This window comes from Pyxicephalus adspersus, chromosome 3 (genome assembly GCF_032062135.1).
Source record: "Pyxicephalus adspersus chromosome 3, UCB_Pads_2.0, whole genome shotgun sequence".
NCBI classification, from domain to species: Eukaryota; Metazoa; Chordata; class Amphibia; order Anura; family Pyxicephalidae; genus Pyxicephalus; species Pyxicephalus adspersus.
In genome coordinates, this window is record NC_092860.1 from 50,066,582 (window position 1) to 50,087,183 (window position 20,602).

General features: G+C 35.2%; 1 protein-coding gene across 3 annotated transcripts in view; it reads left to right on the top strand.

The window, feature by feature from the left end:
• Positions 1 to 20,602, top strand: part of PAX5 (paired box 5) — a 157,256-nt gene that overhangs the window by 116,949 nt on the left and 19,705 nt on the right. For all 3 annotated transcript variants that reach the window (XM_072404536.1, XM_072404538.1, XM_072404537.1), the window contains 2 exons: positions 96 to 225; positions 19,700 to 19,801. In XM_072404536.1, coding sequence (XP_072260637.1) covers positions 96 to 225; positions 19,700 to 19,801 — 232 coding nt within the window. The remainder of the gene's footprint in view (positions 1 to 95; positions 226 to 19,699; positions 19,802 to 20,602) is intronic.

Consider the following 20,602-nt stretch of genomic DNA (forward strand, 5'->3'; position numbering starts at 1 on the left):
TTGACTAGTGTTCTTATTGTATTTAATATATATTCATAAAAATCTATTTTTGTAAAATAAAACAGAATATAACTTATTTATTATTTTCTTCATAGACAACAGACTATTCAGCCATGGCATCTTTAACTGGGGGTTTGGATGAGATGAAGTCTAGTCTAACAAGTCCCTCTTCAGGAGATTTAGGAGGCGCTGTTCCTGGACCACAGTCATACCCTATTGTGACAGGTAATCAAACATTCACATGTCATTGAAAATACATTTAGCACACAGCTATATGTAAAAATGTTCTGTTCCTTGTACTCTTTGTGCTCGGATAATAAACTCATATACATATTAATTGTATAAAGATTATAACACAAGATGTTCCAAAGACCAGTAATAATGCACCAAACTTAGCTTGTGTTTTTCACTTTGAAGAACAAACTTGACTAAATATAATTAGCTCTATTTATAAAACAAAGAATCTGACATTCCCCTAAATATTCACTGGTGGGAGTCAGTTACTGCCATTGAAAAACATGGACCTAGAAGATTCCCACATGGGAATGTTTGAGGGAATGCCTGATTCCCTATTTTATCAATAGAGCCCAATCCAAGTGGAGGAGGGATTGGAAGGTGTCATTAGTTTATCTTTGATTGAGGTACATTGTAGATGCAGGTGTCTAACTTTCTTCTTGTCTTTCTATGCCTGGAATGCAAGGTTGTAAAAAAACATAAACACTTTACAAATTGAACTTACTTGATCAGCTACATGCCTAAATTCAAATACATAACATATTTCTTGTCTGTGTTCTGTTTGAGCAAACCAATAGGAGCTCTATATAAGTTTGTTTAACTTCACTGGAAAAGTAACAGCTGAGTTTAGAGTGAATGTTAAATTGATCATGGACAAAACACCATAAGGCAAATTCTAATACTTTATTTTAGTGTCTATTCTCAATTCTTATGTGTGCCTCTGGGTTCTGGTACCTTTGAAGCAGAGATTATTGGACTCTGTGGACTGTTTGCATGGGGAGCTAACTACTGTTCATCTGGTGCTAAACAGAACAGTGCACAAATAAAATGAACCCAAAGGGAGATTACAGCTGGAACTGTTTTCCTGGTGTTTAATTAAATGCAGTACCTGTTTCTTTTTGCATTTTACTAAGTAAATGTTTCGCTTTACCATAATAGGCTGTGAAAAATTCCGAATGTACTATAGAAGAGTATGAACAAACATCAGGCAATTTACCTAAAAAAATTAGGTTCATGCATACAGCATTTAACACATGAATTTTATTATGATAAATACTTTACTGTCTGGTAAAGCAATTAAGACATATAGCTAATTACATGTGAACATTGCATTTACATTAATCTGAAATAAAAACTTTAAGGCTCATATACATGGATTGCTGAAGTTAAATGCAGATCCCCTTGCTGCCCCAAAGCCTTTCTATTGGTCAGTGGATACATCCATTAAATGAAAGGGTCAATACTAAACCTTAGAATGTGCAAAAGATTGGTTACAAACACAGGTTTTAATAGATGAGATTTATATGTAATTTTTGCCTACCCTTATCTCCACATTTAGACTAAAATTGTACATACAGGTATTGACAGCTGAACTGCAGTTGTTCATTGCTGTCAACCAGCCCTTGACTGCCTCTAAGCCCTGGTTATCATTAAAATGAATTGAAACTGTTAAACTCACTTTTTGTATAGGTGATTGGGTGGGGTGCAGTTGCAGTTGGGTTTTTCAGAACCCTAATGTAGTGTGTCTCAGGTCAGTTTGCTGCTCAACTGCTTCCATAGACTTGAATGAGACTACTTTTGAATGCTTTAGCAAGCAGTTTGAAACATGTATTCAAGCATATGATAGGAGTATAGCAGATATACCATTATGCATTGTGACCACTGCAAAACAAAGACAACAAAACACAACCAATGTCAATTACATACAGCAAATGTGGCCACACTTCTGCCTTGACCATTAGTAATCACTCCTGGATGCCTAATGGTTGAAAGTGAGCACCAAGGAGAGGTAAACCACATGGTTGTCATTTATCCATATTTATTTATGTGATTTATATATTTATTTTTTACTTTAATGATCAATTTGACATTCTGTTTGTTTAGAGTGTGACTCTTCCCTGACCACTCCAGATGGAAAAACAGTATTAAGTGTATATTAGTATGTGCAGTAAAACTTAAAAAAAAAGTCATCATGCAGTTTAATTTACACATACGTAATCCTTGACTAATGCAGAATGATGCATTTGGAAAATAAATGTAATTAATAATTGGATTCTCAAACAATAAACATCTTTTATAATATTTCTCAAACATTTCTATCCATATAAATGTATTATTTTGTAGAAGTCTTGAAAAAAAGAAAAAATTTACCACTTTGCTCATTTGGCATTTCAAACTATGTGCACTAACTGGACTGTAAGAACCAAGCCTTCATATGCCTGCTGTATATTACATGCTAGGTGAACATCTGATTTTTGTAGGAGTGTGCATGCTTTTTGTGTTTTTGGTCGACATTAAATATTAAGTTGCAGTACAGTGAGGGAAAAATCTTGCTTGCTGCCACGGTTCATAAACGCGCTCTCTATTTGCAAGGCAACGACTTGAGCCCAGTTCATTACAGCTGCAGTCAGCAGTTTTATAAGATGTTTGATTGTTATTAATTACCTGCAGATGCATTTCTCCTGCCCTAGCTTGCTGACATCAGCTTGCTTCCATTGAGAGGACAATGTGGCACAGTAGCTGACTCCATAGCTGTGGACTGTTAGGAGGGAAGATTGACAAATCCAAGAGACAACGGCACATACTGTCAGTATAAATTAAGCAGTACTATACATAATGACTGGAGAATGGACAGATTTTGCTCCTAATGTGCATTAAGAGAGATTTCCATAAAATATGAAATAAAAAAATGAAAGTTTTCAGAAACCCCTTTTAAATGAAAATATGGCCAAGTTTTAAAATCCAATACTTTTCTTTTGCAACAGAGAATCTACATATATGAATATATAAGAGTCAGAATTCACATCTTAATTTTTGACAGATATTTAATTCATATATAAAGGCCTGGGATACAACCTTTTAAACCTATGGACAAACTGCATAGTTCTGTCACAATTAAAGTAACTTGCCTGTAATCTGTTACTTGAGCCTTTTTTTTAATTTTATATGGATTTTCTACAGTTCATTTGTGTAAAAAAGTCAATAAGATAACCGAAATAACAAAATAAATTATTTGGTTCATTCCCCAACCCACAACTTAAAACAAAAAAAAACCAAAAACCTTACAGTTGATAAATGTTTGCTAATGGCTGTTTAGTAATTTTCCTTTCATTATATAATCCTAGTGGTTATTTGCCTAGTGGTTGTATATAATGAGAATTGAGAAATCAAGGGAAAGAAACATGTATTTTACTAATCAGGAGATATTACTGAATGTTTCAATGTGACTAGCAGGGTCAGAGCTCATGTTTAAAAAGTTACTTGTACCTAGAGTGCTGCACATTCGAATGAATAGTTACATCAATTAGTGTAATATGTGCATCAACCATATTCATTATTATTCCCCACCAAGTGGTTGACCATACGTTACAATGAAAGTATAAGTAGTCAGCTATCAACTTTTGCGCAAATATGCAATTGAAAAAAATTGCCCATGTATATAAATTCTACAGAATTTTTTTTGCAAAAGGGACATGGCTATGGTAGACTTAATATAAAGAATATTAAAGTTGACCATCTCAGGTCCACCAAACCACTCTTCTAAAAACTAAGTGAATGTAAACCTCAACAAGGTACTTTGTTTATTTGTTTATTTTGGTCTAATAAATAGACCATTGAAGGAACTTACCAATCGTTACTCACTTCTTGTATAGCCTAGATTATCTCAGAGGATCTAATTATTCAGTACTTTTCAGGGTCTACAAAACCATCCCAATCCCCTATTTTGTGGGGATGAGCAAAGATGAAGGCACTTAGTAGTTTTACAAAAGATAACTAAGCAGATATGAAAACATTTCTTATATTTTCAGCTTAAAAGAAGACATGTTTTGCCAGTTTAAACCAGCAAATTAGAAGTGCACTTCTGGCACATCAATGGGTATTATTAAAGAGATTAAACAGTGAAAATGTTGCATGTAAAGTAGGGATGTAATATGTTTTTTTTTTTTTTTGCTTTGACGTGCATACATAAATTTATATATTTTTGCTGTTTTTCAAATGTTTTTCCTCATTTGAATATTGTTAAAGATTTGAGATGATTAATTTAATTCATAGTAGAATAGAACATGTACAACACAACAGTAATATATACAGGTATACAAAAACAGTAGTTACACTGTAGGTAACTATTCACACTAAATGAATTTAAACATGAAGTTTTTGTGTAAAAAAAAACATAAGACTCAATCAAATGACCTCTACAACAACCTACTATCACTTTTCTGCCACTTTATGAGAGTGGTAGCCTCATGAAGACATGTAAATGGTAATTAAGATAAACACTTACTGTAATTATATAATTATATGCATGCATAAAGCATGCTGGAATAATTATGTGAATTGTATTACAGTTATGCTAATGAGACATACCACTGAGGTGTTATCATCATCCACCTAAACAAGGCAACATATCCTCCTAACATACAAAGACAAGGAGCACCTTTAAACCCCTTTAAAATGAGTAATTCAACGCATGAATCAGAAAAGGTCACAAGTGCCTATGAACAACTATGTATCAATGGCTGATAATATATATATATATATATACTTATTTTTTTTAATAAAAAAATATTATTTTAAAATGCCCATTTAAAAATAGAGTTCACAGTAAAATTGGTTTCTGATTGTAGTGGACAATGACATTTTCTCAGCTTTCCCTTACTATGGTGTAAGGACCATCACTGAAACAAAAATCTATGCTCATTGGTTGTATGCTAAATGTTTCAGTGACTATAGTAAAACTGTGTAAAGTTTAATGTTTAGAATGTAAATGAAAGTTTATTTGGGGTGACACTGGTCATGTCAACTTGTTATGTACTTTGATTTCCTTGATTTTGTATATCAAGGACTTAGTTGGGGACAAGTAGAAATGTTTTCATAGTTTCCCCTTTTGAAAATTATCAATTGTTTTATTAGGTGTCATGTGTTACTCAAATGAACTGCATGGATATTCAATTAGAGAAATTAATGAAGAAAATTACAGTACTCCTGTGAGACATTTGAAGTTGATCCTGGATTTTTAGATCAAGATACTCTAAGGAAATTTAATAAAATAATCTTTAAACAGAAAAGTGTATAGTTCGGTTTTCTCTCAGGCTAGTCTTGCTTATTATTTTACCAGCTTGGTTTTAGAACTGAATATCACACCTTTCCCTAATTTCTGTAATGTTTATGTTTTTGTGTTGTCTTATGATTATTCAATACATTCTCTATTACTGCAAACCAGATCCAGTGTTTTTATAGCTCTAATATAATGTAGGTATGTACTTATTTTCTTCTATCTAAATGTCTACTGGATTATTTAAAATAAAACACTTTTATTATACTTTGTTAATCTCAGAAACATGATACTAGCATTAAATGGTTAAATAACCCACAATTACAATTCAGATTCAGATATTTAGATATGAATCCTTTTATTTTAACACAATATATAAATTGACCCTTTCAAATATTGTGTTATACAGTCAAAATGGTTATTTGTTTGTTTTTTATTATGTTATACTACTATATGAAAACAAATGATTCTAAAAACATTGTGTAACAGGAGAAGGGAGGAGAAAGGTCTCCAGTTCCGATGCTGTCCAGGATTTTTATTAACCCTGCCACATACTCTGACACTAATTCATTCATTCATCCAAACATCCTTTAATTCATTTTACATGCAGCACAGATCAGATGTTACAAAACGGCATCTAGAATATTGGTTTCACTGTAACACAACAGAGGAACAAGGATCTATGCAGTATATTTGTTAAAAGTAACAGTGAAAATGGTCCTGTTAAATTCCACACACGTAGACAGAAAAAAAAGTTTAACATACCAGATAATGATCTGTTCTCTTTAACCCTGATGTACCTCTGGTAACGAGCCAAAGAACTGCAGCTCTGTAGTGGCCATTTATCTTCGGCCTGTAGCTATGCATATGACCTGTGGCTTTTATGACCCATTTTGGATAATTATTAGATGCAGCTAAATACTGTACCTTTCACTTTTCTAATGCCACAAAAACGACTATGCTTTATGCTTTATATGTTATGAGACAAGTAAACATTTTACAGTAGCACATAAGTTGGTATTACTTATTTGATAATATAAATGAGAATGAAACAGTTGAGACACCCTTACAGTAGTCTAATAGTAACTGCAACAAATTCAGCTCATGGTCACTTTGAAACAAGCTATTTTACATTTGTGAGAACAAACTGAGTGAACGTAAAGCCCAATTGAAGTCCCATGCCCTATATATCTCTCTATAGTCAGCTGCATGTTACAGTTTGTGACTGATCTTGCTTGCGAATGCTCTCAATGAAATTCTCTCAGTGCTGCATGATCTCCCACTCTAGTGCTGTATGTTGTCATAAAGGAATATTAGCCACAACCTGCCACAATCTGAGCTTTTTGGACATTCATTTCAAAATTTTGGGTGTTACTATGAAGTCTCTCCCCACCCTAGCTCAAGGCCCCACCACAACTTACACTTTTTTTTAGGGCCTGCCATAAGATTTTGTGTCTAGGAAATGTTACTCATTGTTCTGAAAAAGCATTTCCAAGGTCAGGTACCAATCCAGGACAATAAGACCAGATTCACAATCATTATTCCAGTTTCTTCGAAAGCTTTTCAGAATGACTCAGTGATGAGTCAGAGCTCTATGTAAGTCACTGTCATTCCACCAGATATTCAACAAACCATGCCTTTATGGACATGCCTTTAAGAATGTAAACTTAATAATTTTCAGTCCACATATTTTTTTCAAAGTGTACATAAAAATCCTAAAATGTAGGGAAGTTAACAATAGTTCTAAAAGTCATGGGTGGTACACAGCAGAGTGAGCCTTTATGAATGAATACAGTGCACCCAGTGTTTGTTTTTTTTATCACCCTAATAGGTGTTTTCTTTGTGGTACAATAGGACCATCTAATGTTAATCACTAGATGTTTGTGTCTGTTAGAAGGCTCTAGAAGTGTTTCTGACCAATTATAATTTGGAGAGAGGAATGTCTTGAACCAAGGCTGTATATGTGCTTCTCTAATGGGTTACATGTGCATCTTGCCTTTGCAGCACTAGGTCCCAGGTTCAAATCTTAGCCAGGGCACTATGTGCATGAAGTTTGAAGGTTCTCCCGTTCTCCCGTCTGGGTGGGTTTTCTCCGGGTACTCCAGTTTCCTCCCACATCCCAAAATCATGCAGTGAGGTTAATTGGCTTCCCCCCAAAATTTACCTTAGACTACATTAATGACATATGACTATGATAGGGGCATTAGATTGTGAGCTCCTTTGAGGGACAGTTAGTGACCCAACTATGGACTTTTTACAGCGCTGCGTAATATGATGGTGCTCTATAAATACTGTGTAATAATATTAATAATAAAGTGGTTGCATGGTGTTGTATAGTATATTTGGGTTGTAGGTGGCATTGTTTTATTTTCTGTACTGATGGTATGTGGCATCAAAGTATAGATAGTGGGGATAATATGTGGTGGGTACCCAAGGTAAAGAATGGCTATGGCTGATAGGCTTAAATAGTAGAGAAATGGGCATTTTGTTACATGTAGCTGTGTGTATGTAACTTCACAGTATTATAGATGGCAGCTAAACACAGACATGCATGAATATGGTATGGTAGTCGTTGCTGTGCTCTTCAGCCCAGTGAGACCATGCCCACGGTTTGGGTTTCCAGAAATGAGTGGCCAATTGTACATTACAAAAATAAAAATATTAAGTTGGAAACACTAAATTCTGAAGCTAAAAGACTGTTGTGTATATAATATATGCATCTGAAGTATATGAAGACACTACTTGAAGTTCTGGAAGTCATTAAAGCCAAAACTTTATAAAAAAACTTGTGATGGTGGGATTTTAATTTAAATATATATTGATTTAAATATATATGATTAATTTAGGGATATATTGATCAAATTTCTCTAAACATGACATATAATTTGACTTTTCCTCTGACTGCTGAATTGCAAAACCAGAATTAGATTTTAAAAATAAACTGGCAAGTAAGCTGATCTTAGTTTGCAAATTACTACAAAAGTCTTAGAGGAGGGGAGTAATTATTTTTAGGATTGTAGGGATGTAGGTAAGACATAAAGAAGTGATATAAATGCAATTTGGGGTTAACTTGTATTATATTTTAAGGGCTCATACACACACAAACAAAAAGTTATTATTGACCTATTACTACAGTAAAATAGCAATAACAGTTTAACTGAGGTAATAATTTAAAAAAAACCAAAACAAAAACATGTTTAGTTTACCTTTGTCTTTCACTTTTACCCTTGGCCAATGCACAGTTGACTTTCATTGTCTGAAAAATGAGTCACTCAACAGCTTTAATGTGTTTAATTGGGATTTGTTTTTTGTTGCCCTGCCGTTCATTTGTTCCTGGAATAATATAAATTGGAATTAAATTGCACAAGTTAAGTTAAATAGGGACTGTAATAGGCTACATATGGTGAAATTTGGACAAGTGATATTGAGGAGTGTATCTGACTATAAATGATTTCAATTGTTAACTATGCCAAAGCTGAAAGAACCATCTTAGTGTTATACTCTGTTTAAAACGTTTTTATGTAATAGAGCTGAAATATTTTTTATTTTAAGGTCAAAGAAAAAATTGCTTTATTTAAGAAAATAAAGAAGTTTGAATCTGGCAAATCACCTAAAACAAATTTTTGTTTGAGGTACAACAGAATTTGTATACAGAAGTACAGGATAGCTTTAAATTGGTTTGTTTAAAAAAATTCTAAAGCTAAAACTTGTGGATAGAGTGGTGGTGGTTAGAACACAGAAAGATCATTTCTATTTGTCTTTGCAAATGTGTAAAAATAAAAAAAAAATAAAATCCGGAAAAGAAAAAAGAAATACTCCATTGTTCTAGTGACTAAGGGGAAAATCTCACTGAGAAAGAGGAAGTATTTGCTGACAGGACATGAAGAGAAATCATGAGACACAGTAAATTTACAATAAATAGGGGTTGCAAATTACATACAAATACAACAAATGGCATTTGAGGAGGACAGGACCCTCCCCAAATAATCTTGCACTCTAAGAGCAATATTAACTTTTATTCTTCTCTTCCTATTATTTTTTACTGGCAAAGAGCCAATTTTAATTCTTTTCTTTTTGTTTGAGTTATTAAAAGCATGTCACTAACTCCCTTTTTACTGTCACAGCTCACTAATTTCATGAACCTTGCTAAGTACTTGTAGACTTTCTGCATGACCCAATATGATTCTTGGACCAATACCCATAGTTTCAAGGGAGTAACAACTTTATTCAGTTTTTTTTTATCAAAATGTTTTACTTTTTCTATTTCCATTGCTAATGACTGATAAAATTTGGACTGTAATAGTTGGACGACATATTAACTTTAGTTAGCATGACTGAGATGGATATTGTGAACAGAAGCAACATGTGGTCTTCTTAAATTTTCAATGAATCTTTCCATATTTTTATGTAAATGTTCTAGTCTGAGACTGAGACACTTTTAATCTAGATGTTGTCTACATGCACCATCTCTCTGTAGATGATTGTTGTGCTTCTATGTTGCACAGTTCATTAAACCATAGAAAGAAAAAGAAGATTCATGTTAACTGTGACTGCTCTAAGCTGCTCCTGTATTGCACAACTGTAATTTTATTTAGGGTTGCAAACAATGCTTTTACTGCTTGGTGATACTATCATTGGTCCTGTTGCCCTAGGAACTTGCCTTTAAGCAACCGCAGCTCTAAAAATCCCCTAAACTAGTATATACGGGGGTATGCATTATATACCTACCTGGCCTTCTTTCACTGATACTGATATTGCAGAAATTCTAAACTATGTTTTTATATCCCTGGCGGTAAATATTTAAATCTTTAGCTGCAGAAAAAAATATAAATGTGTGTAATAGATAGATAATTATAGTACAGTATTTATTCAGTAGGACAAGAAAGGACAGTATGGGAATAAAGTCATAATTCACACTATCATATTCAGTTTATGATGAACCCCGTCCTGCCATGAGGAAAAACTTGCTTCCTAAAGGATTTCTTTGTTTGACCTTTGTAATTATTCCTGTTCAATCTTTCTTCGTGGTTGCTTTTTTTTTTCTTTTGCTAAAACTCTAACTCTCTTCAGTGTATTAAGCAAGTGAGTGAAATTGATGACTAGAAAGTCTGTGGTCTTTATTATGATGAATGGCTTTCACTGCTAAAGCTTTTATTGTCTGTGATTTGAGGAGAAGGGGAAACTGATTTATCATGGCTGACTGTCATACAGTTTAATACAGTTATAAATCCTGACGTCACTGACTGCTGGCCAAAAGCAAGGAAATGCAGGTGGCCACTTGCCCTTCAACCTCTGTTTGTATAATTGGTATGGATTATATAAGGTTTTGCTGTTATCACTAAAATGAATACCTGCTTATTTGTAACACTAAACTTTTGACAGGTCCAAATCATTATGAAATTATAATAGAGATTTAATGATTTAATTCTAAGAATGAATAATTCTGATAATAGAGTATGTAAATGAAACTCCACGAAGAAGGTACAGATTAATGTAGGATTGTCCTAAATATGTTTATATATTTAAAATGTAAAATACCTAATTTTAGTTTTTTTAAACCCATTTTACAATGTGGTTCAAATTGGGACAGTCTAAAGTAGCGCAAAGAGACAGTTATTTGTGTAGCAGTGTTCATGTGGTTAGGGTCATGCTGATAAGAACAAAGAGCAGAATGACGGAGAGGTCGTCTCTGTACCGGCAACATAGATGAAGGGAGGAACAAGACCTATAAGTGTTACCTGTAACTGCAGCAGAGAAAATCAGGTATAGTGCCCTGTCTGGGTAAAGTTTCACCTAAGTGAAGTGTAATGATACATTCCTTTCTACTGTTGTTATCACTCGACCCTTGACCAAATCCTGGATAATGTGGCATTTGAGCCCCAAGTCTTCTGAAAAGGCCCTTCTTAGGGTAACACTGTCCTCTTGCCTATGCGACATGGATATTTCCTTTTGGTAAAAGAGTTGTCAGCACAAGGGGTATGCAGAGGACAGCTTGGCATAGGCACATCTGCAGCACTGAAAGCAAAGGAGCTTGACTGTGGATTTAGGTGAATATATCTTGCTTTATTAGGTAAAAAAAAACTTTTAGGATGTGTTTTTGCAAGCTAAGCTTTAAAGTAAAACCTAATTCCACTTTATAATTTGTATGATCAGGCAGGTCATTATTCCACAAAGGAATTGGCGATGTCGCCTATAATTCATCTTACCTGCCTGATCAGCCTAGGTTTCTGGAAAAAGCTGAGTCAGCTTTGCCTTCCAGGAAAACCCAATATTCCTGGCTTCCCTTATGTATGTCAGGATGGATGAACTCCTGTGCAGGCATCCCCGCATGGCCAATCAAGAGGGCTGTGGATCATCTGGAAGAGGAAGAATAGAACGAAGAAGATGTTACCCGGTGCTGTAATGTGAACAGGTCAGTTGGCTAATTCTTGGCTGATTCTCTGAATAAGGGAGCAATGGTATTAGGACATTTCGAAAGAGCTGCATACTCAACCCGGATAAAACCGAAGTTCGATTTTCCCCTCTCCTTTTCCCCTCATATTCAGGACATTTCCAGGTCTTATCACTTTCTCCTTGCAACAACTCCAAAATCTGCCCCTACCTGTCCCCAGAGACCACCAAACTCCTTGTACACACTCCTATCATCTCCTGTCTGGACTACTGTAACCTCCCCCTCTCTGGTATTCCACTAACCTGAGTCTCTCCTCTACAATCTATTATGAATGCTGCAGCCAGACTCATCCATCCTTCCCTCCGCTCCTCTTCTGCTGCATCTTTTTGTAGTTCTCTTCTTTGGTTTCCATTTCACCTTAGAATCAAATTCAAGATCCCGTGCTTCGCCTTCAAATCCCTCCACAGCTCTTGTCCCACTTACTTTTCTGACCTGGTAAAAAAATGGTCTCTCTCTCTGCTCCCCCGATGACCTACTAATGACTTCCTCACTCATAACCTCATCACACGCACGGCTCCAAGACTTTTACAGAGCTGCCCCAACTCTCTGGAATGGTCTTCCACATGCCATTCTGCTTGCTGCTATATTTTGCTCCTTTAAAAGAGCCCTTAAAACCCATCTCTTCAAATTTGCCTATCAATCTTCTTCTGTCTCATAAACTCTCACTCCGTAATATGTTGGCGCTATATAAATCCTGTTTAATAATAATATGTTGGCAGGGACGGAGATTCCATTTGAAGGAGGAGTTATAAACTGTTAAAAAAGCACAGATTTCATGATGTGAGCAGAAACATTATTTTCCCATTGAGACTAATGAGGTTGATAAACCAAGACTGATAAGGCTGCTGACTTCAGGATCAGGAGTAGTGTAATCTTCTGGAAAGGTCATGAACACTAGTTAGTGAGAGAATAGAGTATTGTACCATAGCAGAAATTAAACAAACATTCTAAAAGTGTAGTAAAAACTAGCCTGTGTTTTTGTATTTTACTGGACCGTATAATCCTGCCCTAAAATTCATGGCAATATGGTGATACCTAGTTCTAGATTTTCACAAACGTTATATATTTACCAAAGCTGTGATCAATTAAGCAATTTTAAACAACAGATAGGGAATACTTTAACCAAAATTTTGTATCGCCATGAAGACTTCTAACAGACCTGATAGAACCTTACTGGTTGGGATCAGAGTTTGCTGTACTAATCACACTTTAATATCTATGAACTGCAAAATGGGTTTCAGTTATATATATTGTTTTTCTTTAACTGAACTGTGAACAGCACCAAAAGTTCAAAAAGGCGGGCTTCCAGAAAAAAAAGGAACCATGCATGATTATTTAGCTTACAGGAAGTTGGTTTGAGAGGTTTAAATATTTTTCCATTGCTGTTCTTAAGAATAATGTGACACAATGTTGAATAGGTTAGTTATTTGAAATCAGTTACATTTAAAGGCAGAATTTTTAGGGTCTCAAGGGACATGTCCAGGCCGTCCAAGCAGTGATTGCTGTACTGGAGATCTAATTTAGGATATGTTGACATCATTAGTTACTGCATGTGTTTGCTCTATTTTTTTACCTGAAATGATAGTATAATTCATATGAAATAAAGTATAATTGATTTTGTTTCATTTAAAGTTTAAAGTTTAAAATTAAAAAAAAAACTGTTGTATAAATCTCCTTAACAAGGAGAGAGAAAGTATTGTGTTTTTGTAGAGCTTGAATAAAGTCCCTCAATATATTCATGCTTTGTATTTACCTTAAATTAGTGAGTGACCTGGTGCAAGAGCTGCATCCCTGGTTCTTATGTCCTCTTCGAAATCCAGTGGGGTCACAGAATGGCACACATGTAGAATTAGGCTAGTATATATAACATGTATATAGGCTGGTATATTTATCATACTGAAAAGGAGACAAATAGCAGAAGTTGAGAAGTGTTAGGATTTACATATACTTTAAAGTGAACAAAGACAGACTGATTGGTGACAATCTGATTAGCCTTGTATGTGTAAGGAATACCCATACAGGTGAAAAACTGGAACTCATGTTTGGAAAACACAAACATGTCTGCATAGATACTAAAGCTAGGTACACATTTCCAATGGTTCCAGCCCGATAATCAGCTCAGGGCCAATACCGGGCGAGATCTGGAGTGTGTACAGCACACGTCGTTCATCGTCTGAACAACCGCCCTGGCGGATCCACGGACGATGAACAACAAACAATTGTAATGTAAGGGAAGGAGGAGAGTGCGCAATGGGGTGCCTCTTTGTCGTTCTCCCCTCCCCTCTGCATAGAGCAGAACGGAGCAGCAATCGTTCGTGCATCGTGCAGTCCTTAGTCATTGGAAAGGATCGTGAAAGATTTCTTCCAGCGACTATAATTGGAAGTGTGTACGGCTTTAGAGGTTACTGTAATTAAGCAGATTCTAATTGGTAGCAATACATCATTTACAACTTTGTAATGCAATTTGTAGCCTGTAGTGTGTAGCTAGTGATGACAAGACAAATGATATTGGTCATTATGCTTATTGTGTATACGGTCAAATGTACACACAGATGACTGGCTAAAATTATGAACAATAATATTAAAAAATAAGTTATGAGCTGTGCTAAGGTTTAGGGATGCTCAGAGGCGTTGTCTCACATTTACCTGAAAACCTTCAAACCTTAACTCCAATGCTATGCATAGCTAAACCATGGACAGTGTTACTTTTGTTCTAGTCCAGTTGACGTCTTTCGTAGTAATTGCAAGAGCAACTTAATTCTGGGCCCTGCTGTGTTTCTATTATGAAAAGTATTGCTTTCTTTGCTAAAGACAACAACAATAGAGGTGAGTGCATTGCCTCTGCCTGTGCTAGAGCACCGATCAAGCCACATGAGATCTCATTTCAGGCATAATGTGCATCGAAGGACAAAATTAGATTGAGGAGTAAATGGAGCCTAAAATCTCCGAAGCTTTATCCATCAAGAAACTGCCGCCCTGCAAAGTTTAAATTTCACTTCCTCTATCACACAATCTCACCCTGGATACTGTAGTTTTAAGAAATGGCCATACAATACATTTAAGTCTTTGCTCCAGGGAGAACTTAAATCTGACGCGTGCAATATCTAAAACTTAATTTATAGCTTCCTATTCCAAAGTGTCTCATTTCTAGTATATACCTGACAGGATGGTGTAGCAGTGTTGTTCTATTTGTCATTTTGGGCTATGAAAAAAATAATATTAAATTCTTTGTCTGAATCACTGACTAGTCATGTGTGCAAGTCCTGTTTAAGTCTACACATCTAGTGATGTACCTTAATTTAAAAAAAAAAAAAATAACAGATTTATTTAAGCAATGTTTATGCTTTTTACATAGGATTTTAAATACTTTTCAATGCCCACAAATACCTTCACATTTAACTAATTAAATGGATGTTAATTAGCTGCATTCACAGAGTGAATTCTTAACAACACTCACTTGGAGATAATTGCTTTCAATGACAAGAAAATATCAGTACTAAATGACTATTCGACACCCTTAAAATACATTGGAAATTTAAATCTAAATTTTAGCCACTTTAAGAAATATATATATGTTTCTGATTCCCAGTTATGTTTAAAATATATTTGTTATCTATGACTTTTTAAGGATTTCTATGTGAAATGATTTTCAACACAGTCCATGCAGAACAACGGGGGAATGTCTGAGGTCACTTGTGCAGGAGCTCCTTGGAAAAATGCAAGTTCTGCCACACAGTTTGGAATTATTATATGTTAGGACCCTGTAATGCATGTACGGATAGGGTGGGGCATGCAATGCCGAACCCCTCCCCCAGATCAGTACATGTGTCACCACTTTGCAGACAGACACCTTTGTAGAAGTCAATTTGGGAAGAAAATATGATTAACATGGGGATGACATTTCTAAAATAAAGCTGGTTTAGTTGCATTACTTTTTACAGATTGTAAGAATTCCCCTTTTTATTATTATTATTATTATTAATATTAATAAACAGGATTTATATAGTGCCAACATATTATGCAGTGCTGTACATTAAATAGGGGTTGCAAATGACAGACAGATACAGAGAGTGACACTCTCTGTATGTTTTTTGAGTGCTCTTATTTCCTGTTCTATTTCCTATTACCTTTATTCCTGATCACAGTCTTCATTTGAGGAGCAGGTATTACCAACTTTTGTTATTGTGGTACTACCAAAAAAGTTGTATATTACAGAACTACTGTATATGCCATTTGAACCTTTTGTCTTCATTTACTGAAGTTGGAATAGTGTCATGGAACTAAGATTATACTACACTAAATAGACGTAATAACTATAGCAATAGCAATTTATGGATCGGGTTCTCTTGTTGCTTTATATGTTGCTTCTTTGCCATGTGTATTCAAGCTTTGGCTTTTTTAGGAAGCATTAGGTGCCCCTGCCATCTGTTGTTCAGCCTGAAAAATGCAAGGCAACAATCAACAATATGCATTCAGGAAAGAACATAGTTGCAGATGTAATAAACACAAATTTCAGGCAAATACCTTTGTTATGAGTGTAGTACACTTTAGCTTTACCGTTAATGTCCTTTGTCTCCATGTAAGCTGAGTATTCTTTCATTATTATTCAAGTATTTACAGTATAACTGAATGGAAAACGATTTATACCTTAAAAAAATGGTATTTTATTTATGGTGCAAAACACATTTTTCTGATTCAGTTAACTAATCCTTGCAATTTATTTTGTAACAAAAGAGATCCACTAACTTACGGTTGTATTGCCATAAAATAAAAGGTAGATATTGTCTCATCATGTGTACACTGTGGGTTTTATTCACTGCACACTTGCTGATTGTAATCTAACAACATGGGCATTTCAATTTTATGTGACGTGCTTGGCTTATTTTACTGCATATTGGAAAGTAAAAGAAGCTTGTGTTAAGGATTTCCAGTAAGACATGAAATAACATGAAAGTCACACAGTAGATTTTATTATGTACTTCACCAGTTTTCACCTTTACACTTCTTTCTACATATATAGTAAAGTAGAAGACAAAAATCATAATTGGGAATTGGAACACTTTAGAAGGCAATTTTATGGGCCCTTCTTAAGTTGAATGTTATGGATGAAGTAACAGATTATAGTACCTGCTGCTTTTTTTTTTTTAAACAAGAGGATGTCACAAGTCCCAATTTTATCTACACATTCTCCAGACTGATGATTAAACCTTAAGAATAATTGAGCTCTGCTTAGAAATGTTTAATTTAAGGTCTGTATAGCCTGACCCATATGCCCTCTATGAGTGCCAGGTCTTGTTAATTTCATGGCAACACCGGTGGCATTACCTAACTCAAATGTTGGACATAAGCCACTCAGCTAAAACATGGCAAACACCAATTAGGCAATCAGAATTATCAAAGATTGGCCATTTGCCACCTCTTCTATGAGTTCAATAATTGGAAGCTACATAAGAATAAATCTTAGAATTAAAATGCATTTATTGATATTTTACCTGGTATTATGGCATTCAAGCAAATTATTATCTCTGAGGTTATGGGGTTATCGGACCTAATACAGGCATTAACTACTAGAGCTGGTATAAAGGCTCTGATCACTAAATTGGAAATGACTCACCAGGAAGCCATATCTAAAGTGAGATGGGACATAGCTAAGGTCACGGAGAAAGCTGAGGAGTTGAAGGTAGAAATCTCTAGAATGAGAGATCCTGACTCATAACCAATAACTGATGTCTTCATCACAGGTTGCACAGAACTAATGGGCATTTACATGGTATATGTACAGTGTCAAACAAGTGTTTTAGATGATTATGTTATCCGCTCAGGGAGAGTATTTCTGTGGATTCAGGACAATAGGATATATGTCCTATGTTGCAAATTTCTGTTCTCCAGCCTATTATGGGCTTTTCATCTTTTACTCTGTTTATAATGTGACATCATGATGAGCTGGTTTCTTATTTTCATGATTAAGCTGTTAATATTATTATTATTTTTATTATTATTATAATTATTAATAATAAACAGTATTTATATAGCACCAACGTATTATGCAATACTGTAAAAAAAATAGGGGTTGCGAATGACAGACAGATACAGACAGTAACACATGAGAAGTAGAGGACACTGCCCTTAGGAGCTTACAATCTAAGAGGAAAGGGAAGCAGCAGCACAGAGGAAGCAGCCGGTTGGCCTAGCTCTTTCATTGTCCAGTCACTTTCCCCAGGTTTGTCACCATCCATGTGATTAGTTATGTCATCCATCCTTGATTAGTTGATTACACAGGAAGTTATATTTGTAACTTGGAAGATATTTGTAACTTTTTATCCCAGGCTCTTTTGCCACCCCTTTCCTGTCGTTATATATTTCCTTCCTTCCCTCCTCCTAATCCCAATTCCTGTCTTCCATTTCCCATTTTCCAGTCTCTTGTGCTCCCTCCCACCCTTCAAACCTTTGTCCCCCTACCCCTCCCCTTCTTCCTTTTCCTATCTTTGACCTTCTACATTTCAAAAGGCAGGGTTGACAACGTAAAACAACAGATTACTATTACTAAAATGCAATCTGTACAAATCAGTGTATCCAGAGTTTAAACTATCTCAAGAAGACTGGGGTGTGGACAGTGGGGGTTGGGTGTTACTGTCGTGGGCCCCCAATCTTCTGCCTTTGAGTCTGCTCTGGTCCACCAGGACATGAGGGTTCTGACCTCACCTACAGGAACTCTTTATTTTATTCAAATGTATTTTATTAATACTGGTGTGATGCTCCAGGAGCTCACATTGCTATACTAGAACATGTACTCTCTGTCTTTTTCAATATGGATTTATCCACTAAGTGCCTATTTCTTTAATATCCTTATTCATTTATCTTTGCTTTATCATTTTTTGTAATGTTTGAGGAGGTGATGCATGTTCCCCCCTTATTTTTATGTTTCAAATGATGCTGTATCTTATAAATGGTCTGGTGTTTTGTTATGCCCTTTTGTTTCCTTAAAATAGAGAATTTTTTACAAAGGCAATAATAAATGGAAGCAGTTGTGGGCATGTCCCCGTGATGGGTTCAATTCGAATCACTGGGATTTGTGAAGTTCATGAGTTAATTTTGTAAAATTAAAAGAAAACTGAAGAACAACCTGAAATGCAGTGCATAACCTTTGTCTAGGTTTGTTAAGTCATAAAAGCCAGTAATGTAAAGGAATGGATAGCTGAACCACATAAGGGTAGGCTAACAGCAACCATGTTGTCATTGCATGTTGGAGTGGTTAGGGGGAACTGACAATTCTGTGTGCAGAACAATCTTTTTTTTTCTTTAGAATTGGTATATGTCTACTATGGTAGTGCCTGGCTTCTTATGGACATTTGTGCTGTGCAGTTTGTAATCTTTGCCAGTCTGGACATCTGAAACCGGGCATATTTTCTCAACCCAGATCTGGAAGGCGCTCAAATGTTTAAAAGCCATCTTTCTAATATAACTATATTTACATTAAAGAGTGCTTTCCATGATAATCCAAACAACAAAGTGATAAAAATGGTAGTAAGAAAAATAACACACTAGCAATGGAATTTCAATTGTTTGTTCTTTCATACATGAATATAATCCCCTTTGTTTCCAATCTGCTTTCTGCCTTTTCTTAAGTAAAACCAATGCAAGCTCTCAGTTTCAATTTCAGCATGGCAGTTGGTAAACACTCTGAAAAGTGTGTGGTTTGCAGACTTTCATTCCAGCATACAGTTTAATGTATTTTTTCCAATTATCTTTTCTCTTACACTCCCATAACACATTTTCAACAATATTGCAGAGCACAAAAATAATGTCTTCTCCTGCCAAGTATATCAAGATATCTTGATATTCACACTGTGCAGTGATGACAAATGCATTGGCAGGGCTCAGAGCTCTCAGGGAGATGTAGAAACATGTCTGGCATTTGTGAGACTTCGCATGGTGATTTGCTGTGTTTGATTCTCTAGGTCGTGATTTGGCAAGCACAACCCTCCCTGGGTACCCTCCGCATGTCCCCCCTGCCGGACAGGGCAGCTATTCTGCTCCGACACTGACAGGAATGGTGCCTGGTGAGTATTCAGTAAACACATGTAAGATGTACTGAAAAATCTGTTTAAATATTAGATAAAAAATACACGTTTGTTACAAATCAAATGAATGCAGCTCATTTTATAGAACAAAACCATTTGTTTTTAAACATTTCAGTTTTCATTACAGATGAAATACAAGATTAAACAACTTTGGATTTAATATTGCTTTAGCTACACTCAGTTATATTTTCTGTTGCACATTGTTCCCAAAAAAAGAAAATAATACAATAATTGCTAAACTCCATATAGACACCTAATGCAGATTGGAAATTCACCTTTGTGACTTGCTCAATCTGCCAAAAATTTAGCTTTTGTAATTCAAACACCTCTGCTGGATAGCACAGGGAGAAGGCTGACATTTCTTATCAAAATCTAAAATCTTTTTTCACCTTTTTTACTTTTTAAGATGCGTTGTGTGTCTCATTATGGAGATGTCTCTTAACTTCCTGTCCTGTAGACTCAACAGGAAGTGAGGAAGTATCTTTTAATACGAAGGGAATCCCTTCTTAGACAACCATGATAAGGACAAACATCCTGAATATAAAATTTTCCCTCTATTCCTGTTCACAGAACAGGTTGTAAATTCCTATTGATATTGTTAGTTAGAAACAGTGAATCTTACTTACATAGATACAGAGATTTTTAAAAACCTGTAAGAGGTTTTAACCTTAACCACTAATAACTGCCGCTATTAAAATGTGTATCTGCCTAGAATTAGCCTTATATCATTTGAATTGAGAAAAGTGCATTATTGTGGTGCATTATTTGTAGGGCAAATTA